The sequence below is a fragment of the Myotis myotis genome, unplaced genomic scaffold, assembly GCF_014108235.1.
Source record: "Myotis myotis isolate mMyoMyo1 unplaced genomic scaffold, mMyoMyo1.p scaffold_m19_p_2, whole genome shotgun sequence".
Classification (NCBI taxonomy): domain Eukaryota; kingdom Metazoa; phylum Chordata; class Mammalia; order Chiroptera; family Vespertilionidae; genus Myotis; species Myotis myotis.
In genome coordinates, this window is record NW_023416324.1 from 138729268 (window position 1) to 138756896 (window position 27629).

The 27629-nt window shown below is 39.9% G+C and overlaps 1 protein-coding gene across 3 annotated transcripts in view; it reads left to right on the forward strand.

Annotated features, from left to right (window-relative positions):
• Window positions 1-4911: 4911 nt before the first annotated feature.
• DCBLD2 (discoidin, CUB and LCCL domain containing 2) overlaps window positions 4912-27629 on the forward strand; it is a 98506-nt gene continuing 75788 nt past the window's right edge. For 2 of the 3 annotated variants that reach the window (XM_036350644.1, XM_036350646.1), the window contains exons 1-2: window positions 4912-5524; window positions 26767-26994. In XM_036350644.1, coding sequence (XP_036206537.1) covers window positions 5308-5524; window positions 26767-26994 — 445 coding nt within the window. In that variant the 5' untranslated portion in view covers window positions 4912-5307. Of the gene's footprint in view, window positions 5525-19992; window positions 20073-26766; window positions 26995-27629 lie in introns of all 3 variants that reach the window. The other variant, XM_036350645.1, reaches the window with a different exon arrangement.

Below are 27629 nucleotides of genomic sequence, written 5' to 3' on the forward strand. Positions count from 1 at the left end.
ATCAAGGAGATGATATTCTTCTTTGTTTTAAAAAACCTTAGGTATTTCTTTTAAATTTCTGAATTTTCAAAGGCTTGCTATTATTTAAAGTATTAGTTCCTATTTTATTGACTTATTAAATTTAAAGGCTCTAAATTAATGTTTAATTAAATGATTCAAAAGGAATCATTGAAAGATGTGATCTGCACATTTTAAAAAATCTCACCTTCTATTTCTTTTCTCTTGGTTCTTAGAAAATAAAAAGTGGAACTATTTTTTACTTGTCCTTGCCTAATAGATGGGAGCTGCCTGGGTGACTCCAAACCCAGGAATGGAAACCTAGTTTCTTGTCAGGAGGATGGGGCGCTGCATGGTAGTTCGCATGTTTTAAACCTCTGGTTTAGGAGGTTTCTCTGAGTGTTTGATGTCTGCTTTCATTTCCCTTCCTGAGGATGCTGCCCTTTCCATGTAGAATCAAGAAACTGGACGCCGCTTGGCCGGCGTGGCTCTGCAGTTGAGCGTGGACCTATGAACCAGAAGGTCACAGTTTGATTCCCGGTCAGGGCACATGCCTGGGTTGCAGACTCGATGCCCAGTGTGAGGTGTGCAGGAGGCAGCTGATCAATGATTCTTTCTCATCATTGATGTTCCTCTCTCTCTCTCTCTCTCTCTCTCTCTCTCTCTCTCTCTCTCTCTCTCTCTGTCTCTCTCTCTCTCTTTCTCTGTCTCTCTCTGTCTCTCCCTTCCTCTCTGAAATCAATAAAAATATATTTTAAAAAATAAAGCCGGACACCCACCTGATTGTCCCTCCCCACTTGCACGTTCCTTCTTCCCCAAAGTTTCGCTGGATCGAGGCTGTGACCTGGTAAACGTAATGGGGAGTTTGGAAGGCAGGCAGAGGAAGGTTACAGTACAGCCTATCCAGCAAACAGTTGGATTTACTTATTAGCTATCGCTATCTGTCAAGCATCTTTGAATTGCAGTCACTGGGGAATTTTCACTCTTTCTCACCTCTGCTCTGTTCCAGCTTCCAGACACTGTGCTGGCCAGCTCATCTCCTCTGACCTCCCCCACCTCCTTCCTGACAATGTTACCCTCCTGCTCCAAGGCCCTGTTCGCTTCTTCCACAGAACAGAACGGGGCTCTTCCTCTAGCTCCGGTTCATAAAGACAGTGCTGGGCCGGGGTGATGGGACGTGAAGCACACGCTTTAAGGCGCACTCCTGTTCAGCACAATGTTCTCCCACAGAGGAAATCTGCAGCCACAGTTTTTGTGTCCTCTCCCTCCATTAGGTAGCAGTTTAGGCATTAAAGACTTATAATTTGACTGTGAGATAAAAGGGAGCAGTGGATAGTGATAATGTGGAAGACTTGTCAAAACTCAAACTCTGTAACAAGATCCAACCGTCTTCAGTTGTAGACAAACCGAGGCCTACGAGACCTGCTGTAGGTTATACAGCACTTTCAAGTGGAATTTGGATACAAGAGTCTGGTCCAGGGCTGTTTCCATGATCTCATGAAACAACAACTGAATTTCTCAGAAGCCAAACAGCATTTCAGCTCTGTATATTTAATTCTTGATTATGCTGCCAGCATAGGTCCCACAGGAAAGAATAGCAGGAGAGGCACACAGCCACCGCACACCTAAATAATATTATCTCAGGTACTCTGGTATGTTTATTATTCATTTTTTAGTTCTCATGTATAATTAGTTCTCTAATGTCTTGGCACGATGTTTATGTGTTATGGAGGGCAGTTTTCATGCTTTTACTAAAATCTTTTGCAGCCACCATCAGAGGTAAAATACCAAGCTGAAGCCTTCTTGTTCTGACAAGTGAATTAGTTAAATTTATTTTATTATGTTCCTAAAAATCAAAGGGGAGGGGGGAGAGGAAGAGAGAGAAAAAGAAAGATGCCGTAGAAGGCAAATGGAAAATGATCAAAGTCAGTCATTTGTTGAAATATGCCAAAAAAATGTACGCAATTTTCACTATCTACTGGTAGAAATATCTCCTAAAATAAATTAGGTTCCTAACACTTATGTCTTAAATTTGCTGTAACAGATACCTAAAGAAACTGTTTATAAATGTTAAGAAAATATGAGTATTAAACCTGAGAGCTGGATTTGACTGAAATTACTAACTGAAACAAGCTTACAAGACAAACAGAAAATGTATCCAGACAAGTTCTGTTCACAGGAAGGAAGAAAGCCTCCTCAGGAGAATTCAGACATTTAGCAACAAACTTGGCTGTAAACATTTGTCCAAACAGTCAACAGGACAAAGAAAATGCTCCTGGGAGAAAATAACCAGATCTTAGAGTCCTGGGCTTTGAAGTTGGAAATATTTCCCCAGAAATGCCACATTCTTCTTTCTCTCCCACCCCAGTGGATCACAAAAGTAAATTATCATTTGTTCCCTCATTTTGTTATCCTGCCCAAAATATCCACTCACTGATAAAGCCCACCAATGATTCATTACACACCCTCATCCCAAGGTTTCCAGTATAAATTCCATATTAAATGAGCCTCTTCTGTTTTATTAATGCTTAACAGTCATTTAATAGCAACGATAGTGCCAATGCATTTTACCGTATCTTACCATTCATTAAAACCCAGATGTTTCTGTATGAAGCAAAGGCCCCAGGGTCTTCTCCTCTAGTCTCATTTTCTTAGCAGTGGCTGAGCTGAGATTCATTTAGAAGCAGAAATAATGGGATGTGGACATTCTTTTCATATTTCTCCTTTTCTCTACAGATCAATTCCAATTTCTCTATCCCTCCACTCTTTAGTGATGAAGAAAGAAAATGAAGAAAAAGGAAGACACAGAAAGTGGAGAAAATTCTGGTGAATTGAAATTTAGATTGAGAACCTGCATTTATGTTTAACACGGAGTGAACAAACAAATGCATTAAAGTGATACACAGCTTAATTTCCTGGTATTTCATATATAACTACACACGTGTTCCTTTCCTGAAGCTCTACTCTTCCCCAGAGCCTTCAACTAAAGCATTAGTTCATTTACCAGTCAAGGAACGGAGCTGACTATAGCTGCTACAAGTCCTAGCACATGCAGCTCCAGCAACACCATTCACCTGTAATCCAGCTTCCTTTGCCTCTGGCCTGAGATCACCTTCCTTACTTTGTCGTCTTATTCACTACAGCTGGAATTTTATACTTGCCATAATGGGCTTCTTAAAAATCCTTCCAATGCGTTTTTGTGGCATCAGTTCTTGTCTCCAACATGCAGCTGATTACGGATGGATTTGTTTACATGGTCGCCTCCCTCTCAGAATGTAGGCTCCTCTGATTGAACTTTGTATGCCTACTACCTACATTAGGCCTAAAGCATAGTAGGGTTTAGTAGGCATCCAATAAATGCATATATATATATATATATATATATATATATATATATATATATATATTGATTTCAGAGAGGAAGGGAGAGGGAGAGATAGAAACATCCATGGTAAGAGAGAATCTTTGATCAACCAGCTGCCTCCTGCATACCCCCCCACTGGGGGATTGAGTCTACAACCCTGGTATGTGCCCTGACCTCCTGGTTCACAGGTGGACACTCAAGCACTGAGCCACACTGGTGGGGCTCCAATAAATACTTTTTAAATAAATTTGGTAGGAAGTTTTAATGTATGAGGGATTTGCAGGGAGTTGAAAAAGATGGCCTCCAAAGTCCTTTACAATTTTCAGATTTTGAGCATATCAGTCTCTTCCATGGTTTTGATTATTACATCTATTCATGAGTTTTCCCCCATAACTTCAAGGCATTCCTCATTCTAAGCTTTAGACCAAAATGTCCACCTGACTGCTACATAGCTTCACATTAGCAGACAGGACATCTCAAATTTAGTACGTCCAAAATTAACTCATTTCCCCACACAACCAGCTCCGCCTTTCCAGTGCTCTGTATTTATTAATGACACCATACTCCTTAGGAGCCCATGTGGAATACATCCGGGATGGCACTTCTTCCCTCTCTAAAACCAATCACTTCCTAGTCCGGTGGATTCAGCTTTCACAAAACACCTTTCTTTTTGTGACTCTATCCTGACAGTCTCCATCAAATTGTTTGTGACTCTAATTAGCACTTATTTTATTCTAACTTTCACGATGTATTTCCATCTCTGTCCCAACACCAGATCCTGGAATATGTCTGTGTAACAGGCTGCAACTCCGTAACACAGGTTTTGCAGGTGCTCAAGTCTAGAGGGGCTGAATAAATGTCAGCATGCTAGGTTTAAATTACTTTGGCGGCATGAATCTTGTTATAACCTTTTTTTTTGTTTCCCCCCTAATATAATATAGTAAAAGGCATTGGAAACAGGGTAGATTCATTTGTTATTGTCCTTGGGAGTGGCCGCAACAATTGGCAGTATTTTTTAAAAAACAAAACAAAACGCTGTTTTTTATAAAAGAAAGAAATGCAAAGAAAGAAAGAAAGATCCTTTAGGCGCAGCTCCCAGCTAAAAGCATCCAGAATCCAGGTTTCCCACCCCTTCCAGTGGCCTGATGTGCGGCGAGGGAGGAGCAAGGAGCAGGCACAGCCTGGGGAGCTGGGAGAGCGGGATGGGGGAAGTCCCGGAAGTCATTGACCGGAGCAGACGGCCGCCTCAGCGGGATCTGCTTGGGCTGAGGTCCCAACAATAACAAATCTCAGGGTCTGGCGGGGGCCGCCGGGGGCCGGAGCTTGGGGGGCGGAACCCAGATTGGGGGAGGCGGGTGGGACGCTTCCCAAGGCCTCAGGGGATTGGAGGAGAGAGATGCGAGGCCGTGGAGCTCGAGTAGTGGGTAGCGGAGCTCACTGGTCGATTGAGGGGAGAGCACGTTGATTGGGTGGCGCGGGGGAGACGGACCGGAGCTAACGGCGGATTGGCTGAGGGGGCCGAGGAGGCGTGGCCAGCGCGCGCTGGAGGGAGCGCGAGGGCTCTGTGGCCGGCCTGCCTTCAGCTACCCGGGGCGGCGGGAGAGCGCGGCAAGCGGGGCGCAGGGTTGAGGAACGCGGCGCGGGAGTGCGGGAGGTTCGCCGCCCGGCTCCGTCGCTGTCGTTCTCCGCGCCTCGAGCACTCGCTTCCTTCCCTCCCCTCCCCTGCATCCCGGCCTGGGGTCTCGGGCGGGGAACGGAGGGAAGGGACCTGAGAGGAAGCGAAAGCGGAGTGAGGGGCGGAGGGGGTCCCGGCGCGGAGCAAGGCGCGCGCCGCTGCTTGTTCTTTCTCCGGAGCCGCCGCCTCCTTGCCGGGTGGGTGCCGCGGCTCCGGGCGCGCGGGACTCCCGGGGCGCCCGCACTATGCAGGCGGACCGCCGGCCGCCGCGATGGCGAGCCGGACGGTGGTGAGAGCAGGGCGCAGCCCGTACCAACCCCAACCCCGAGTCCGGGCCGCGGCCGCCGCCCCCGCAGGGGCCGCGCTCCCCCACTCCCGTTCCTGCCCGCTCCCGCCCCGCGCCAGCGCCTCCTCCCCGCCTATGCCTCTGTTCCTTCTGCTCTTACTGGTCCTGCTCCTGCTGCTCGAGGACGCTGGAGCCCAGCAAGGTGAGTGGTTCCCGGGGAAGGCGCGGGGCGTGGAGCCCCCCGGGCGGCGGGGGCGCGGGGAGAGCCTGCGGGGCGCCAGGGCTGCGGGCCCTGAGCCGAGTCAGCCACACGCCGGGAAGGTGCGGGGTGCCTTCCGCGCGTGGGCAGACCGGGGCGGGCGCTCGCCAGGCTGAGTGGCAAAGCTAGGATCAGCTTGTTGTCCCCCAGCGTGGCGCGGCTGTACTTTTTTTTTTGGCGAGGCCATTCATTTTCCTGAAAAGAGTGGAGCGAGACCTTGCTATCAAGGCCGCCTTTTTGGTATTGGATTATTTTTCTAGGGAAAAATCTTTGGGGGAGGAAAAAAGATGTACTGGAGACGTGACGCCTAAAGTTAAGCTAAATGGATGAGTAGACAGTAGAAAGGCAAGGTAATTAAATAGCACCTTCAACCTATTAAAGGCAAGTGGCGGTAACTACTATCATTTGTGGAAGGTCTCAGGTTCAACAGCGAATGAAATTGATCCTGGTTATCTTTGAGTCTTGGGTTTAGGAAGTGTACTTGACAACCCCTGGTGATTAGTCTGGATGGTGGTCTCGATTCTAGACTCTAGATTGCCTGGGTCCAACGCTGGCTCTGACCCAATGCAGCCTCTTATGTTACCTCAATGGGACTTTCCACGTTAAAAGGGTAAGATGGTCCAGAAAGGGACAAAACTATTTTTCTGTCTACAGTCCTTGGGAAACCTATGGAAGAAGCAAGCAAGATTGTTTATTGTATAATCACTGTGATGGAAAGAGAATGCAGAGCTGATGCACCCTCCACCCTTTTTGTACTATTTTTCAGGTGGTGAACCGTAATTTTTGAATCCGTTTGGCATCATTATTGAACATATTTTCCATTGCATTTCCCAGTGAGCAGGATTGTTACTTATTTCTGGGAAGGTTATTTTTTTAATTGATCTCCATGTTTAAGTCCAGCTTACTGTTGCTCTCATAGGGTTTTCAGTAAAGTATGGAATCTTGGCTGTAAGCCTGTCATGAGGATGCTGAGACTTTGACAGGCACATGGGGATATAATATCTCTAACTGTAAGGAAAAAAACATATTTGGTAAACGGACCTCTTTTAGACTTAGGCAGTTCTATGCATTGTAGATGCTTAGCATTCAGGTTTTAGATAATCTTCAGTAAATTTTTGAACATTGGCCCTTAATAAGTTAGAGTGTGAAATCCTTCTTTTCATTGAAGTCCTAGAGCCTGTGCTGGTATTTTCCTCCTATTAGGGAAAAACGCACACAACAAAAAACAGGCTTATATATGGCTAACACTTATTGGGGCTTACTTTGTGGCAGGCACAGCACCAAGTGGTTTACATGTATTAACTCAATCCTCACCACAAACGTTTGAAATAGATATTGTTATCCCATTTCAAACATAGGAAATCCTCAGACCAAAAAAATGTAAGGTACCTTGGTATAGAAGGGAATATAACTACCTAAGCAGAATGCTCTGTTTTGCTTATTGCCAAATCAAAATGTTTATATCATGTTTTTTAAAAAAATATTTGAACAATGTAGAATGTTACACGTCTCCCCCCAAATGAGACAATTGCCTTGGTTTTTAGAATTTCACCAGCCTGATCTAATTAAACATGCAACATTACATTTTAAACAGTATTTTATTTCAGTTCTGACCATTATTTTAACTAATATGTGTTTGTCTTTCGCAGTGTTATCTTTTTTTAAAACATGTTTTTATTGATTTTAGAGAGGGGGAGAGAGAAAGAGAGAAAGAGAAACATCAATGATGAGAGTCATTGATTGGCTGTCTCCTGCATGCTCCCTACTGGGTATCGAACTTGCAACCCAGGAATGGGCCTGCAACCTGGAATGGAACTGTGATCACTTTGTTCATAGGTCTATGCTCAACTGCATACCAGCTGGGTATCACAGTATTATCCTATATAATAAAAGGCTGATATGCAAATTGTCCCCTCAGGAGTTCGACTGGGAGACTGGGAGTTCGATCGCTTGCTATGATGTGCACTGACTACCAGGGGGTGGTGTGGAACATGGTGGGTGACCAGCAGAGGCAGCAGGTTGCTGAGGGAGAGAGGGAAGGAGGAGGCGGGGAGGCTGGGAGGCGGGGAACTGCATGGTAACAGCATGGGCAGCGAGGGAAGGAGGAGGTGGGGAGGCTGGGAGGCGGGGAACTGCATGGTAACAGCATGGGCAGCAAGGGAAGGAGGAGGCAGGGAACCTAATTGGCCCTGATCGATAGCCAGGCCTAGGGACCCTACCCATGCACGAATTTCGTGCACCAGGCCTCTAGTCCTATATAATAAAACCCTAATATGCAAATTGACCAAATTATGGAACAACTGGTCACTATGATGCACAATGACCACAAAGGGGCAGACACTCAACGCAGGAGCTGCCCCCTGGTGGTCAGTGCACTCCCACAGAAGGAGTGCCGCTCAGCCAGAAGCTGGGCTCATGGCTGGCAAACAGTGGTGGTGGCGGGAACCTCTCCCGCCTCTGGTGCAGGCAGGTCGTAAGGAGCAAGGGGTCCTGGACTGCAAGAGGGATGTTTGACTGCCAGGTTAGGCACAGAGGGTGCAGGCTGGGCTGAGGGACCCCCTCTCGCCCCCAGTGCACAAATGTGCACCAGGCCTCTAGTCTTATATAGACACAAATGTAGATTAAACTCAAATAGAAATGATGTTGATAATTTAAAAAACCTAATTTCTAGTTCTTCAAAATTGGGTAAATATTAAGTCATATCTCATGGTCGATAGGAGAATACATACCTTTTTTTCCTTTTTTAATAATTTTATTTTTCAATTACAGTTGACATTCAATATTATTTCGTATTAGCTTCAGGTGTACAGCATAGTGATTAGACACTTTTGTCCTTTACAAAGTGATTTTTCTGCCTCCCATCCCTCCATATTTCCAGTACCCTACCTGCCACCATATATAGTTATTACAATATTTTTGACTCTGTCCCTATGCTGTACTTTACATCCCCGTGACTATTTTATAACTACCAATTTGTACTTCGTAATCCCTTCATAACTATTTCATAATTTAATGAAAATGAAATGATAGTACACAAGAGTTTTGCAAAGGGGAAAGTATAACTTAGCTGTAACTGATCATCGTCTAATCTTGAGCTTACTAAAATTATCTGATAAAATAAGGACCAATTAGGTATATATCACCTGAAAACTCAGGAATTGTGTGGGATTTCAACTCCCTGCTTTTTAAAAATTGTATTTTCATACCCAAAGGACCGTGATGCAGTCTGTGGTGGAATTGCTTTTAAACCAGTCTGCGTAGTCTAACAGATGTGCTTTAAGGGTCCACTGGTGTTCCTTGCATAACCTGAAAAGAAGGCAATTTCAGAATGAGAAGCAGTGCTTTAAAACACCTATGCAGTGGTTCTCAACCTTACTAATGCCGCGACCCTTTAATACAGTTCCTCATGTTGTGGTGACCCCAACCATAAAATTATTTTTGTTGCTACTTCATAACTGTAATTTTGCTACTGTTATGAATCATAATGTAATTATCTGATATGCTATATGTGGTTTCCGATGGCCGCGACCCACAGGTTGAGAACCGCTGACCTATAGAATTTTTAACAGTGGAAGTGTCTACATAGTATTAGGAAAAATACTGGAAGGAAATAAAATAGTAACAGTTGTCTTTTGCTAATACAGTTGTGGGTAATTTCTTCTTTATGCTTCTTCAAATTGAAGTTTGCATATAGTCAGAATTAAAAATATGCTATGTAAAATGTTTTTGATAGTTTTTTTTCAAACAGCATAAGTAGAATGCATGTTATATGCAGAGTGGGGCAAAAGTAGGTTTACAGTTGTTTGTATGGAAAATAATGCAATAATTAGTAAATTATAATACAAGAATAAAGTCTGTTTGGCATACTCACAATTGTAAGCCTACTTTTGCCTTAGCCTATAGATGTGGAGGTAGAATGTTGTTCAGGGTTTTTTTTTGGTTTGTTTTATCTTTCAGACATCATTTTAAAATAGAGACCACCTTCATTTCAATTAATTCCATACATAGCTATTCCTCAGGTTTTCTGCTGACAGAGTGATTTTTCTTTTTATTTGGCTCAGTAAAACTTACTATTGGTCTGAAAACTTATCAGCCTTTCAAAACAGCAGAGATGTTTTTTGACCAATCTCATATCATTAACCTATTTACTCACATCTGTTTTACTATCGTGGTGTTTTAGATATGGGTTATAGTTGTCTGTTTTTATTTGTAAATTTCATATTACGTTCCTCTTCAAACTTTTTTTTTTTTTTATTGAAACCGTTTTTTCCCCCCTGTAAAATGTACATCTTTGTAAAACACTTAAATTGGTGAAACTTACGCTGGTTGCATATTGGCTACTGTAATACATTTACATAATAGAAAAGCGAGGGTCGCCCATGAATGATTTATGACTCTGGTTTACATTATGATTGTAGGAATTTGTGTCATCTCATCTCAGGAGCTCAGCTTCCTCATTTGTATCATGGAAGGCTTGCCTATCTTTGGGGTTAGAATATTATTTGAATGTGGAGTGAATTTTAAAATCCATTAAGAACTGACTTGTTTACTAATATTAATGTGAAATATTTGTGAAGATACAAATTTTTGCTTGCTAATTTAATAAACCTCTAAGACAAATCAGATTCTTTTATAAAAAGATTTCAGTTCCACAATGGTATTTGGAACTAATGTGTGTGGGGGAATTATATAGTGTCAAGTAATGCTTTTATTTCCTTTCATTTCAGGGAAATATATATATTTTTTAATATATTTTATTGATTTTTTACAGAGAGGAAGGGAAAGAGATAGAGAGTTAGAAACATCGATGAGAGAGAAACATTGATCAGCTGCCTCCTGCACATCTCCTACTGGGGATATGCCCGCAACCCAGGTACATGCCCCTGACCGGAATCGAACCTGGGACCTTTTAGTCCGCAGGCCGACGCTCTATCCACTGAGCCAAACCGGTTTCGGCTGGGGGGAAATATTTTTGAACAATATTTGTAAATTGTCTAAATTGAAGAGCACATCTCCCTTTGCAAAGAACATTTGTAATTATTTTTGGTATTAACATTAAGTTAATTTAGAATTTTCCATTGTCTTTCTTGGTGTGATAAAACATTAAGATTCTTTATGTAATTTTGTTCAGAGGCAAAAATCAAAGCATCTTTTTTCTGCTATATTTCTGATTAATTTTGCACAGTGGATAGTAGAAATATAGCACATATTCCACATATGCTAATGATAAGATTAAAATCCTCATTTTTTAAACTTATAAATGAAAAATTAATTGTAAAATTGCAGGTTATAGATGAATATAAAAAATCTTAAAATAGTGAAATTTGTATAAATGAAAGTACCAGTCCTAGAATTAAAATGGCAAATAAATTAATTTCCAGAAAGCACAATGGTATTTCAGTATGATGAGGAAAAGCTAGATTTACATAGAGATAGATTTTAAATATAAGGACTATATTTAATAAAGTGCACCTGGGATGTGAAAACTCAGGTGATAATATTGGGCACTAACTGAATGCATGCAAATAGGTAGTTTCTATTTCCACTTCTTGATTAGTTGGAAGGGTGTGGAACGATGAAAAATTAGGAGGATTAGGAAGAGCTTTGTAGAGATAATGATATTTACTAAATGTGATTGTTGAAGTATGAAGTGGAGTGGACACCTTGGTAGTTTTTCTTGTGTGGTTCTTAAATTCACTTTATTTTAGGACAACATTCTGGCCTTAGTACTTTATTTTTAAAACTATTGTGCAGATAACAATGATTGTTACTCAAAACCAAAAAAAACTTAAATGATAATTATCCGCAGTTCTACTCCCTAATTTATCGACCTATACTTTTTAATGTTCCTTTCTATCCCATATTTACATACCTACATAATCTTACATGGATGTAATTTTAATACCCGTGTGTTATGTTCTGTAGACATAGCATGTGAAAATTAATTTATGCCCCGCTGGTGTTGCTCAGTGGTTGAGCGTTGACCCATGAACAAGAGGTCACCGGATAGATTCCTGTCAGGGCACATGCCCTGGTTGCTTGGGGGCTCGACCCCCCAGTAGGGGGCCTGCAGGAGGCAGCTGATTGATGTTGTCTCCCTCTCATCGATGTTTCCATCTCTAAAAACAAATAAAATCAATTTATAAGCTAACATGTAAGCGTACTTACAAAATACAAGACGAAAACTTCAAAATATTAAAATTTCTTACAAGATATTTATTATTTATGAAGTAACTAGAGGCCCGGTGCACGAAATTCATGCACGAGTAGGGTTCCTAGGCTTGGCTGGTGATCAGGGCCGATCGGGGCCTTCCTTCGTTCTGTGCCATCTCCTGGTGGTCAGTGCACGTCATAGCGAGCGATCAAATTCCCAATAGAACTCCTCAGGGGACACTTTGCATTTTAGCCTTTTATATTTATAGATTACTGTATTGTTCAGAACTGCTATTACATTATTTTCTTTATTCCACTGGATTAATCCCTAGAGTGCCGGGGAGCACGTTTGCGCTCCTCCTGTCTTTCGCCAAAAGTGCCGGGAGCGCTATCGCGCTCCTCCTGCAGTGTCACTATTAGATGCTAGTAGTTCACTCTTTATTGACAGATGGCACCTAAGTGCAGATTACTTATGATGCTGAATGTTTGTAGTTCTAAAATAGACCACTGGCATTTATCTGCCTAATTTTTTACAGGTACTACGATTTTATGAAGTTTGCTCAGATTTTGTAGCCCTAAAGCTTCAAAATGGCGTCCAGTTCTAAGTCTGCTTTTATTAGTGATGATGATATTGCTAAATATGTCAATTCTTGCTGTGAAGATGACGATTTTGTGGAAGATATTGGAGAAGGGTGTCCCTCTATTTTAACATTATATGTTTTGTTAAATTTTATTTTCTACTAGTATTTTATAATACAATCAGCAAACAATATATGTCAAAGATGAAAACAAATGTAGTAAAGGTTTCCTTAAGTTTTTGAATATGTAACTTCATTTACTTGCGATTCATAATTTTTTTCCTAAACTGCTGTAAAATCGGCAAAAATGCCTTGGCAATTTTAGCATAGTTCCTAGGATATTGGTTGTCACTCAAAGGGTTAAATTCTTCACTCAGGATAGGATCTTTGAGAAAGTACAGTAAGTCCTTAATGATGTGGATAGTTTCTGCACTTTAAGTGAAATGATGTATTAACAAAACCAATTTTACCACAGGCTAATTGATATAAACAGTGTTAAGTTTTGGCATCTCATCAGTGTTAAAACAATGTTGAAAGAAAAGATGTTATTTTTGGACCTGCTGTATGTCAGTTCAAAATATTAGTTTAGAAACATATATCATGCTAATTTTCCAGATTATGTGGATTAAATCAATATAATCTATGAGGACAGAAAATACCTGTAGATATTCAAATAAAATAGTATTTAATTAATGCTGATGTCTATGAAGCAGGTGGTATAATGGGTGGTATTAAAAGGCTACTAAAACATCAGCTAGGTGTGAAGGGTGTGTAGTTGGGAGAAAAACTTTAATTAGCTACTTGAATCCTGGGAAGACCCCAAGGTGCAAGCTCCCTCCACTGCTTTCTAAGGGAGTGGGCCCATAGTTTCCTGCATGGCTTTTTCTGAGTAGGGTGCAGGCAAGTTTGCAGTCAAAGCTGAATTGCTTAGTATCGAAGAGAAGATGCTGGTGCTCTTTATCATTCTCTCATTAAGAACTGTCAGCATGAAGGAATTCCAATTATGAGCTCCCAGGAGAGTGTTCACATATGCCAGTACAGTCCAGGAACATTCAGAGAAGAGTAATAAACATTGTCATTGTTTTCAGAGAACCTATAGTTTGGGAAATAATCTCCAAGTTGGAATATATATAGAAATGCTGTGGGTTTATGAGGGAAAGAGAGCTCACACCACCTAGGAAAGTAGGAGAAGCTTTGCTGATAAAGTAGTTTTAAGTGGCTGAGGTTTAAAGAATTGCTCAATTCCTAGTCCACAGTGATGGCAGACATTTGAAGAGTAAAGATCACATCATCAGAACAGCAAAGAGTCTGGAAGCAGGCCTCTGGTCTTGGCCTACCACTTTTTCCTTGAGCCCCATGTCCTGTATCCCTGCCCAATTATTGGGCAAGTGTTTGTGGGCTATGGTTCTATGCACTGTGGTATTGCCTGCCCTCTTGAAGCCAAGTTAATACTACCATAGTGTGGCCAGCAGCTCTTTTGTCACTTATAAGATAAAATCTAAACCTCTGCATGTTACAAATATGGGGTAGGCAAAATTGGTTTACAGTTGTTTGTATGGAAAATATTAAATAATAAACTTTCACATGTTCACAACTGTAAACCTACTTTTGCCTACATCTGTATAACTTTTTCGGTCTAGTCCCTCTCTTCCTCTTTGACTTATTAATCTCATGCCAGCAACCCTCGTGCTTTATAGTTCAGGTGTAAGACTGAACTACTTTTTATTCTCCTTATATATAATTTTATACTCTTCTTGCCTTGTTTCCTCTATCGACATCTTATATATGCCATTCTCTCTACTTGGAATGCCTTTACTTTCCTTGTCTACTTGGTAAACTCTTAATTATCCTTCAAAGATCCTTCTTTGGTCTCATTCCCTCTATGAAGAGTTCTCTAACCATCACCAAACATGCATTTCAAGTTAGTACTTTCCAGTTATTTCTGTTCATTCTTTAATGACACTATTTTAAGTATTTGTTCCTGGTACAGAGTTTTATTCATTTTCTTATTTTTAATGATTAGTATGATGTCGGTCATTCAAGAAATGTATACTAATAGCCCATTTCTAGAGTGATTCTGCTACCAGAAGCACATTATTTGGTGTTAGTCCCTGGACACCTTCATGCCCTTCACACCATTGTTCTTTGTCTAATCCCCACAGTTAGTGGGCAGCCCAAGAGACTGGCTTCTCAGACTCATGGGAATAGAGCCATTTCTTGAGCCTACTTGCTCAGGGTCTAATATTTGCCCAGCATTTCCCAGCCATCCTCTTCCCAGGAGCTAGACTTCTGCTGCACTCCCTTGATGAGAGGGGTCCTCCTTTAACTGGAATTCTGAATATACCCATGGCTACTCCTTAGAAAGCACTCCTGTGCCCACCTGTCAGATCATCCTTAAGAACAGTGACAGCCTAAACCAGGGGTGGGCAAACATTTTGACTCGAGGGCCACAGTGGGTTCTTAAACTGGACCGGAGGGCCGGAACAAAAGCATGGATGGAGTGTTTGTGTGAACTAATATAAATTCTAAGTAAACATCATTACATAAAAGGGTACGGTCTTTTTTTTCAATAGTTTTATTCATTTCAAACGCCACGGCTGGCCAGAATCAGTATCAGCAAGTTGGGTGCACTCCTTTGTTCTCTTTCAAATTCTCATTTGAAGAGTTACCTCCACAATTATAAGAGTTTTCTATTTTTGGTCCTAGCAGTTGCCTGCTTTCTTTTTAGTCACCAGCTAAAATGCCTGAAAAACGCTTGGGTAGCTTTAGTAATCTGGTGTCAGGAAAATAATGAGAAACAGTGGCTGGAAAGGTCAGTGGGAACAATAGGGAAGATTTTCCATTGTGGGCAGACTGAGGAGTTTGTACCTGAGATATTAGGTGTGGCGTCAGCCATAGTGCCTCCATCTTCACCCAGTCTGTTTGTCCATCTGTAGGTTCAGTTGTCTCTTGCCAACCTAGTCTATCATCTCAGTGATGCTTTTCCCCTGGTCCTTGACAGATCCCATGCAGGCTCACGTGCCAATCCCCAATGTCTGCTTTCTCAGATCTAGATATCTCAAGATTACTGGAGAAAGCCGTGTGTCGGTTGTGATTAGATATGCCACAAATGAGGGCTACTAATCAGATCTCAAATGGGAATTACTGCTCAACAGCAGCATATGACTGTCCCACTTTGTAGAGCTAAACTCCTCTTGTCCTTGTCCTCATCCCTTCACAGTAGAGCTTTGCCTCCTGCCTCACCTCTCCTCCTTTTCCAGAGCCCTGCTTCATAAGGGAATATATGTTGTGTTGTAGTATAATTTAAATTTCTGTGGTGCTTCTTATTCTATGCCTGGGAACATGCTCAAAACACCACCTGCTTTTGCACATCTTTTGAGCTGTTTGCTTTTCAGGTACCTTATAGCTCAGCTTTTTTTTCAGTGACAAGCTTTCTAAAAAGTAGGCTACACTAGTGCTGTACATTTCTTAGTGTCCGGCACACAGCAGGTATTTCTTAATGATGGTTTCCTTTTTAACCCTTGCAGGCTAGCTTCTACTGTACTGTAACTGTCATTTAAACTGTCAGTTTTGTTTTGTTTTGGTTTTTTGTTTTACTCTCCAAAACCTGAGAGCTTTGTCTGTCTTTACTATCATTTTAGCATGGTGGACTTTGAAAGTATGGAGACTTTGGAGTCAGACACACCTGGATTTAAATACTAGCCATGTCAACTTTGGGATTTACAGTACTTACCACTCTCAGTGTTATTAAATATGCAATGCATCTCTCTAGAATGTCTGAGGGCCGGGATCAAATCTGTTTGGGTAGCTGGTAAATATTTGTTCAATGAGTGAATCCATGTATGAATGAAAATTTTGTTTCTCTTTTTCCTACTCTGTAGTTAAAATCTCCATCATCAGATGTTTGCTTTCTAATAAGACCCAGATCTTTTCCATCTTTCTGTTATCCCCATCCCAGTTATTGTTGAGGGAAGTTCCACTTCTAGTTCAGTGAAAGGGGTCAGACTGTGCAGTAGAGGAAGATGACAGCAAGGTGTGATTTTTCTCCTGAGATATTTTTTACCTGGCCTCTATATCCATGCAGACCTTAATGCTGGCTTTGACTTTCCTTTTCACATCCGTTTTCTCTCCAACTTCTGTTGATACGTTGTCAGGTTCATGGCTTATCTCTTTCTTTCTGGCATACCCTAGTTTCTAGTTACTCTTTGGATTCTAGAGGCCAGCTTTATAGGCCTGAGAGAGACATTCTGTTGCATAGGTGGAAGATATGTGTTTTAGTTAGCACTCTCGAGGTCATAGGGAACAGAAGTCTAAATCGGCTTACTGTGGAAGGGAAAAGTATTAGGAGGATTCTAAGATCACATTGTGGAGTCTTGGGAAGAGCTGAGCCATGCTAAGCCAAGGGGAAAGCAGGAATGCAGCTGGGCCTCAGGCACCAAGGATTCAGCTGCATTTTTGTCTCTTGGTTCAGTCTGGCTTTCTGTGGATGCACAGAATCATGGCTTTGGCAATCCTTCAGGCTGATAGCTTCAACACTGGAGAGATTTTGGAATTTCCCCTAATGTACAAGGTCCAGAAATCAGAGGGAAGGGTGAGTTGGCCTCATGTTGGCCACTATATTTTACAGCAGTTGTTACCAAACCCTCAGTGGTACCTTGGGATATAGGAGGTGGTATCCCCAAGTACAGGTGAAGATATGGAGGCTTTTAGAGGTTAAGTGGCCCAGGATCTCAAAGTTGGCATGGCTAGAATTTAAATCCAAGTCTGTCTAATTCCAAAGCCTGTGTACTTTGTACTAAATTACTTGCTATCAAGGGCCTACCACTGGCTTGTTTGGGTATATTATTTTTTTAAATTCAACAGCATGTGTTAAGAATCTAGTATGCCCTATTTCTGGGTGTATGCCTGCCTAACAGAGTTTTATAGGTTGGTATGGTAAACTGACATGAAAATGCATCTGTTCCTGGCCGGCATGGCTAAATGGTTGAACAGTGACCTATGAACCAGGAGGTTGATTTGATTCTCACTCAGGGCAGATGTCCAGGTTGCGGGTTCGATCCCCAGTGTGGGGCATTCAGGAGGCAGCTGATCAATGATTCTCTGTATCATTGTTTCTATCTCTCCCTTTCCCTTCCTTTCTGAAATCAATGATAAAATGTAATTAAGCATATTAAGTACAGTAAAGAGATTCTGATAATAGAAATAGAAAGACCAAGACTTTCAGCATGTTTTACAAAAGAGATAACATTGAATTTGCTAGATGGATGAGAAGAGGAAGCATGTTGTTCTTGGCAGGGTGGAATAGCATGTGCAGTGGCTCAGAGGAGAGAACTTGGAGCATGCAGTCACCCATAGTTCTGCAGCTGGAGCAAAGAGGTTGTGGGGAAAGTCAGGAAATGAGACTGGAAGGGGGATAGGAGAAAGATAACAGATCTCGTATCCTTGCTGGAGAATCTGACTTTTATTATATTCTTGGTGGAAAATAGTGGAAGGATTTTTAAATAAGGGACCTACATGACCCAGTTGGTGTTTCAGAAACACCGGCAGGAGTGTGGACAGTGGGTTAGAGAAAGGAAAGATTAGGAAGTGTGGAAACAAGGGCCTGCACTTGTTCAGGGGGACTAAATTTAGAGATATTGGGGAGATAGAAGGTATAAAACATAATGACCAGTTAAAGTTGAAAGAGCAAAGGTTAAAATGCTTTTTTAAATTTTTTCATTTCTGCAATCCAGTTCTCCCTACTTTCCACCTCCTTCACCCACCAGGATTTCTAACTGGTTAACTGCTATTTATCCTGAATAGACACACATGCATAAACTTCCTCATTACTTCCTCATAGTGCTCATTGTCCATGAAATTACTTGCTATGTCTGTCTTACTATATTGCAAACTATAAGTACAGAGGCTTTGTCTCTCATTTTTGTTGTTATTCATAGCAACCTACTACAGTGCCTGGCCTGTGGAAGATGTTCCTTGAATACTTGGGACACGTTGAGTTTGAATGCAGTGGAACTTCTTAGCAGAGGTGCTTAATGTTTAAGTAGGTGACAAGTTTGAGGACTAAGAGAACAGTGTTTGGAGGCTTTGGAGCTTCCTCCATTTCAGTGGGAACTGAAATCTTAGGAGTAGGTGAGGTTGCTCCAGTAGAATACAAAGAGTGGGGAAAAGAGCTCTGAAGAACAGCAGCATCAGCAGTAAGAAGCCAGGTCAGCCAGGATGCCAGAAAAGTTGCAAGGGCAGAGTTGGAAGAGGTAAGAGAGGGAAGGAGAGTTTTAAGAATGAGGGAGGGAAGGTATGAAGGAAGGAAGAAATATGGGAGGGCAACAAGGGCCAGCAATGCCAGTTGCTGTAGAAAAATCACAAATGATAAGTATAGAAAAGCATCCATTGAGTTTTGACAGCTTGGAAACTGACTGCTTTAGTGAATGGTTTCATTAGAGAGGTAAGTCTGCATTTCCTAGGGCTACCATAACAAATTACCACAAGCTTACATGGCTTGAAACAACAGAAATGTATTGTCTCATAATTCTAGAGGCTAGCATTGTAAAAATTAGGGTATCGACAGGGCCATGCTTGCTCCAAAGACCCTAGATGAGGATCCCTGACTCTCCCTGACGGTAGCAGTCTTTGGTGTTCTTTTGCATTACTCCCTTCTCTGGTTCTATAGTTGCATGGTCTTCTTGTCTGTATCTGTGTCCAAATTTTCCTCCTCTTATAAGGACACCAATCATTGGATTAGACCAGCCGTGGGCAAACTACGGCCCGCAGGCCGGATCCGGCCCGTTTGAAATGAATAAAACTATTGAAAAAAAAGACCGTACCCTTTTATGTAATGATGTTTACTTTGAATTTATATTAGTTCACACAAACACTCCATCCATGCTTTTGTTCCGGCCCTCCCGTCCAGTTTAAGAACCCATTGTGGCCCTCGAGTCAAAAAGTTTGCCCACCCCTGCAAACTTTTTTTTTCAGTTTTTCAATAGTTTTATTCATTTCAAACGGGCCGGATCCGGCCTGCGGGCCGTAGTTTGCCCACAGCCTGATTAGAGTCTACCCTGGTTCAGTATGGCAGTATCTTAACCTGAGTACATTTGCAAAGACCTTATTTCCAAATAAGGTTGCATTCACAGGTATCAGAAATTAGGACTTGAACATAACTATTTTGGGAGGCACAGCTGTCTGGAAGCTGAATTGTAGTTCATTAAAACTAGAGTGGGAGGCAAAGAAGTAAGATATGAAGAATAAAGAACTAAAGAAATCCCTGTAAAAGAAAGGAAAAGTGAAAAAGAAGATGGTAAATGTCAAGGGACACTGGGTGGAAAGGTGGTTTTTTCTGTACGGTTTTTGTTGTTATTGCTGTTAGTATTTTAAGATTTGTTAAAGTACAGATCCTAGACCCCACTGGAGAAGTATCTTACAATGTAAAATTTGTTTAAAAAAATTTTTTATATTTGTCATACAAATATAAAATGAACACATATCAAAGATTTTATTTAACTTATTCTTTAATGAGGGAACCCGTCATAACGAAGATACCATAACCCGTCCAAAGAGTATTTGAGAAGTTAGGTTTTTATAGGCAATCTTAGGATATGATTGCTAGGCTAGATGGCTAAATTTGGTTAATGGTCACTAGGGCCATAAACTGTCACTTTTGGGATTATTTTTTCACCTGCACAGAAATTATATGCATCTCTACCAAGCAACAATTTACCAGTTAACATGTAACCAAGACTAGGACCTTTAATCAATGATGAATAGTAAGTCCAACTAAGTATTTTGCCCTATATTTCTGGGTAGCTTTTGGCCTCTATGACATTTTTTAAAGGATGTGCTGCTTTCCTTTTGTGTGTGTTTTTCTCTCCTATTTCCAACTTCCAGGTAATTTAAAAAAAAATATTTTTATTGATTTCAGAGAGGAAGGGTGAGAGAGATGGAAACATTAATGATGAGAGAGAATCATTGATTGGCTGCCTCCTATACGCCCCCTACTGGGGATCGAGCCTGCAACACAGGCATGTGCCCTTGACTGGAATCGAACCAGGGACCCTTCAGTCCGCAGGCCAACGCTCTATCCACTGAGCAAAACCGGCTAGGGCAAGTTCCAGGTAATTTTTTGACATTCATTAGAATTTATGGGGATGAGGGCCTTGGAACCTTAGGTGTTTCCAATGGAGACTAAATTTTGAGAACCACTGAATGTGAGACTACTGAGTAGTTTTAGGTACCCATCTTAGATTACTCTAATGACACGTATCTCTTGGATTTTGTGATTCCTTTTATTCCAGTGGTTCTCAGTTCCTTGACAAAGCGAGATCATTTGATTCAGGTCGTGGGGGGGTGGGGGGAGAGGGGTTGCCAGGATATTCAAGAAGGACATGGTAGCTAGGAAATGAATGTACCAGACGAGTGTAGTTAAATCCAGTGGACTTGAGGTCCAGGCTGGCTAGGAAAATAAATGAGGCCAGGACACAATTAATAGATGGGGAGAAAAGAGAGAGATGCCAAGTTCACAGAGAGTAATCAGTGGGTATAAGAGAGCTGAAAGGTCAGGAGACTGACCAGTAGAGTAGGCCATTAAAGTTTTTGAGATTTCAGAGGTGGAAGCAGACTTTGATAATGGAAAAAACAAAGTCCAGGTTGCGGTCTTGCAAGTGAGTAACTGAAGTGAAGTAGATGTCATAGGGGAGAGTGTTAATGAGAATTACTTTCTAATGGATTTATACTTTTCATAAGACACAGTTGAAGCTTTAAAGCTGCTATAAATTTCCTAAACTAAAGGGCCTTTTTTCTTTTACTTTAGTTAAATTATGGCCAAATGTCCTGGATCTAGATATGATGGGCAAAGCCTTTCAGGTCTTTTAGGATGATACTAGTACTCAAACATTTATTGAGCACTTTATTATGGGTTAGCCTCTCGATACTAGGTCTTTTCATACACTATCTTATTTAATTCTTACCCTATGTGGTTTGAGTTGTTAGTGTCCCTATTTTATAAAACTGAGGTTTAGCAACAATAAATTACCTTCCTAAGGTCACAGTGAGTGATAGATGCGGCATGGAAGTTCATTGTATGACACCAGAGACCATTTGCTTCACATTCTGTTCTAAATAGTTTATGATTTGGGGGTCGAAGAGGATTTATACATCTCACATTCCTTTATGTTACTCAGTTTTATAAATTATCTATCTTTAATGCAGAGATGAAGTTGGGCTTAAAAAGTAATGAATTTCTTTTTCTAAAAATATCCACAGTGACTCTCTTTAGGCTCTCAGTGCATATCTATCCTATGCAATATTAAAAAATATTGAGTGAAATTAAAGTGATACCTTGAATTATCTATATAAGTTTTGTAGTCATGCAACTTTAAAAGTCTTACAGTAATAGGACTGATATAATACTTCTGGCCTAGCATTAAAAATCTTCATTTTTAGCCAAATGAAATAGGATATATTAGTTAAGACTTGGAAGTTATTCTTTTGAACACCTTTCTACTCTCTAATTGTCTCTTTTTCAGTTCATTATAAGATCTCACAGATGTATTATAAGACGTGACAGAAGTGACACTTAGACGAAGTGAAATCAGACACACTAGTTCACAGTGGTAAAGAAATTCTTGAACACCCACTGGAAAAGTATAAACCTTTCCTAGTTTACAGTGACTCTAATGAAAGTTTTATTGCTCTACAGTTTTCACATATGTGCAAGCTTTCGGCATTTGCATTTGCTATTGTTACAGTATTTTTAGAAGGTACACCATGTTCATATTAATATAATTCAAAAAATAGGAATTTACATTATTTATTAGTAGTAATGTGACTAATATAAGGGGGTGGTTGGAGGGTCGCATGAAATCAGCATCATAAGCACATGTTTATCAAAAAACCCCAGTTGATTCCAAGTTTAGAGCAGCCTAAAATAAGCCATGTGTTCTTTGTTGTATTAATTCATTGTCATTTAAATGTGTTTAATGTTCCTTTTGGTTTCTCTGGGGATAAGAAGCGAAAGAAAAAAAATATTCAGTTATTTTCCTGGAACAATATCAAAATTTGTATCTGGCTTAACACATATGACCTTACACTCTTCAGAGGAAGAGAACACATGTTCTGTGAGTAATCCCCTGGTTAAATCTGCAGCCAAGCAAAGGAGCAGTAAGATCAAATTCCAATGTTTTTTCTCCACTAAAGTAAAATTCAGAAATTACATTATCAGGCTTCTACCTTTATGGTCAGTTACAGTTTTCTAGAGAAGAAGTTGACAGGTGGTGGTGTTGGTGGTGGTGGTGAAGGAGAAAGAATTGGTGATATTGGAATTGTTGATGAGAGTGTATGGCTTGCTCCTATGATACCCATTTGGAAAGCTATGCTTCCAGTAGTAGCTATGCTCTTTTTGTCATTTCTGCCTTGTGAAATGAGTAAGAGTAGGTAATACAGCCTGGCCATAGATCATTATTCTTCCCGGTATACAAAGCTAAGCAGAAAATTTAGGGACTATTTATTACTCATGACCTTATTAGCAACAGAAAAAATCATTTGAGGGTTGTATAGACTAATAAAAAGGATTTTTTTTCTTTAACTTAAAAACAAAGCATTCTATTTATTTGTTTGAAAAATTGGGAAGTGTAAACATCAAACTCTTTAGTATAACTGCTGACCTCTGAGGAGAAACTGTTTCCTGGGTTGTACCCATAGCCTATAGAACAGCATAACCCTTGGGCCAAACGAAACCCAGCCAAGAACTAACCCGTATCTTCTAATCTTTGCTCTAAGTCCCGTTTCTCAACCTAGGCACTGTTGACATTTAGGATGGTCCAGTCTTTATTCTAGGGGCCTGTCCTGTGCATTGTAAGATGTTTTAGCAGCATCCGTGGCCTCTACCCACTAGATGCCAGTAGCACCCCACCCTCTGGTTGTGACAACCGAAAATGTCTTCAGACATTGCCAAATGAGAAGTACAATCACTCCTATGGCAGCCTCTCCCCACCCCAGTTAAGAACCATTGCTCTAAGTATGGGGTGCGGCACACATAATAATACAAGAATAAACTGTTGTTTCTCTTACAACTGTAAACCTACTTTTGTCCCACCCTGTACATTGGTGATTTGTTGATAAAGAATATTTCTAGATTTTGGTTTTAATTTATAATATTTTAAGTATTTTGGTATAGAATAGGCTTTACTTTTAAGAGCTATAAAAATAACCTGGGAGCACTTTTTCTAATTTGGGCGTAAAAGTGAGGTCAAGATCTTTCTTTGATTGTAGAGTTGAACATTAGGACCTTTGGATGCCTAGTGCAGTGTGTTGCTTTTTTCAGACTGCATTAGGTTGGGACTCTTTAGTGAGTCAAGGCCCTGTACAGGCTAGTCAAAATGTAAAATAACAGAGAAAAGCATTTGCAAACTGGTCTAATGAGTATAAGCCCAGCATTCCCTTTCTAACTAGAATATTCTAAACATATACCTCAGCCGTAGGTGTTCATCCTGGCCACCTAAGCTATTTATCTAGTCAGGTTAAACTTATCAAGTAGTCTTTGAAATATGCAGCATTCACATTTGTTCATTGCAGTAGACTTAAGACTTTTAACTTTGGTTTCTGGTGCATATCATCTTGTTTGCAAGAGGAGGAAGCTCTGAACTCCATCACATATTTTAAAACATTCTTGGCACATTACTTGTGGACTGTTGGTGCCCTCCCCCTCCACAAGATACTGAAAAAGGACAGCTCCATTTAATTGTTCTCTTCATCAGTGTGCACACTAAAGTCCTGTTTTTCATCAAGTAGTATTTATTGTGTTAATTTAAGTAGAAAGTATATGCTTTATGGAGGAAAGGACAAGAAATGTTTTGTGTATTATTGAGACTCAAACAGAAATATGAGCATAAGACAAAAATTACTACTAACACTCTGCTTATACTTTCTGTAAAATCCATTTTAAAATCACAACCTTAAGTAACAGCCTATGGGGAATACATTAAATGCAGCAACCTGCCATTACTAAGTCAAGAATTCAGCTGTTAATAGGAAATTCTTGGCTTTCTGAAATCCATCAACACTTCCAGCCACGGAAAAAGCTGCCTTAGTTTCTGTTTCCTAAAAGAAATACATTTATATTTTGACTTACTTCATTTATTCAGTGGCTACATTTTAAAGATCAAAACATTTCCAGAAAGCTTGTATTTATCTTTTCAGTGATAAGAGAACATTTCAGACTAGTTTCATGTTAGAAACTCTATCTTAGGGTAGTTGTTTGTTTGTTTTTTTCTCTAAGGAAAAATGTTAATGATTGTTCAAAAGTTACTTACATTATAATTCATTTATTTTCACAGTGAGGGTTTTATATTCCTATGTTTCCAATTTAGATGATCTCCAACAGAGATATTCAAGGTATTTTCATGATAGTTTCAGGAAAAATTTGTGTGTATGTGTGTGTTTTCTCTGATTTGTATCACATTCTAAGTTTTATATTTGCAAAATATCAGTGGGTGTATCACACAAAAATTCACATGTTTATTTTATGGTGCCTTTATGCATTATTATATTAATGAGTTGGTATGCCTAGTTCTTGTGTATAGGATGAAAGGAGGTGTAGAAGATAGGTAAAGTTTCACACTGATTAAAAGCTAAGCTTTATAGGAGAGAGATTTACGTAGGAAGCCAGATTGTAAATACTGACTAACCTTTAAAAGTAGCTTAAGTAACAGTACTCATATGGATTTGAGAATAAAAATTCTTTATCAACAAAGGATTTGAAGCATAGTCATCAGAATCTAGGTCCAGAGCTGTTGTTTCTTCATTAAAGGTAGTTTTGAGACAAGATTTAAATTATTTCATCTATAATAATAAAAGTGTAATATGCTTATTAGACCAGACGTCCTTTCTGATGACCTTCTGGATGAAGCCGAGGCTGTGAGGGAAGCCCAGGTTCTGGGTGCCAGAGGGAAGCCAGTGCCTGCAGCTGGGGGAAGGAAGGGCTACTCCTGCACGAATTTTGTGCATCAGACCTCTAGTAGGTTAATAAACATTAATAAACATTTGCTTTGCAACTACTACTTGCTAGATACTATGTTAAGTTCTTATTCATAGGCCATTAAAGCTTTCATCTGTTCTACTAAATGATACCAGTTCTACATTGTTCTTAAAAATAATATTTCAAGATAATGGTAAGATAACAGAACATTCTATGACAGCCATCTCTATCCATATTAAGATTAAAACCCAGCAGTGTCACTTTCAGTATTGTTTTTTTGTGCAAGCACCGAACTATTTCAAACAATGATTATCAATAGCTCTTTTGAACGGGAAAATACTTATCATTTTAAAAAGATGTATTAATCTTCCTATTAAAAAGAATGTATTTGAATCCTGTCATTAAGGAATGCTAAACTGTAGAATCGGAGCAGCAGCTGAAAGAAACCCTTCTCATCAATAATGCATGTCTCCTGCCCAGTAAAATAACACATTTCATAAGAAAGGAATGGATGTACATATTTTATTTTTACAAACAATGTGTTAAGTTACCTGAGTTTTCATATCCAATTTCTGAAGAAATTTCTAGAACAAATAATGCTACTACCAAGATATTAAGGTCATTTCCCCTAATCTTTAAATAAACATTTTCTCATCATTTTGTAGGGAAACAATGAGGCTTTTGCAGAGGGATTACTAAACAGTCGAATTTCAGTAGAATATAAAATTAAACTTCAATAAATATTGCTTTAATGCCTTCAAGAAGGCATGCCTTGCAGTGTGTCATATAATCAGTGATGGCATTATCTTTAGTATATAGTAAGTACTTTCAGAAATCATTCACCTCACAGATTTTAGAAGAGGTTTGTGATATTTGTAAATGAATAGGTGAAACTAGTCACATACTTTCATTTTTATAGTTTTCATTTACTTCAAATAATTACTATGGTCCTAGCTGGTTTGGCTCAGTGGATAGAGCGTCGGCCTGCGGACTGAAGGGTCCCGGTTTCGATTTCGGCCAAGGGTACATGCCTGGGTCGTGGGCTCGATCCCCAATGGGGGGCATGCAGGAGGCAGCCGATCAATGATTCTCTCTCATCATTGATGTTTCTATCTCTCCTCCCTTCCTCTCTGAAATCAATAAAGAAATATATTAAAAAATAATTACTATGAATTGATATTCTTCAAGTTTGGATTTATGACATGTATATATATTTTTTGCCAAATTATGTTTACTTCTAATTCAGATTGGAAGGTCCTTTGAACTCAAAAATTATAAAGTTAATTATTGATTATTTTTACCTAACCTTGCTCTCTTGGCTCCTGTATATAGATATCCTAAGAACTATGTCATCTTTTTTATCTTGTGTAAAGAAAGTATTGGTAGTATAAAATATATAATAGAATACATTTTTTAAAATCCTTTGTATTTACAGTTTAAGTTAAAGATGTAAGAATAATTTATTGTTCTTTTAACTCTTTTTAAAGGTGATGGATGTGGACACACTGTACTAGGCCCTGAAAGTGGAACCCTTATGTCTATAAACTACCCACAGACCTATCCCAACAGCACCGTTTGTGAATGGGAGATTCGTGTAAAGATGGGAGAAAGATTGCGCATCAAATTTGGTGACTTTGACATTGAAGATTCTGATTCTTGTCATTTAAATTACTTGAGAATTTATAATGGAATTGGACTTAGCAGAACTGAAATAGGTAGGAAATTTTCTTATAAATGTACATGTAATACATTATTGCCTGAGTTTTACAACTAAAGCAGTTTTCGATACTTATGATTGAATAACTACTATATGGATAATAATGTGGGAAATTATTGAAAGCCTGTGTGAATCTCAAATTTGAATCTTTTGGGAAGAGACAATATTTATCTGTTTGTTTGTTTACCTTTGTAACAAGCCTGTGCTCGTACCCTTGCAACAAAATGCCACTGTAATATTTCTAAGGAGAAAGTTAATTATCTAATTTTTTTTCTTTGATCATTTTATTTGCAATTAAAGAATACAAATATAATTTATGCTTATGAGGCCAGTATATCATGGTCATTAAGAACAAGGGCTTTTGATCCAAACTTCTTGATATTTAATCCTAACTCTGCTGTTAGCTTGCTCTGTGACCCTGGGCAAGTTACCTGACCTCTCTGTTTCCTCACTTATAAAATAACAAATGAACTCATTATTTAAAGTACTTAGAACAGTATATAAAATACAACACATGCTTAGTAAATATTGCTGTTATTCTTAATCTTAGCTAAGAGCAGTGGTTCTCAATTATGGCTACATATTAGAGTCACCTGGAAAGACTTTTGAATAATACTGTTTAAATAATACCTG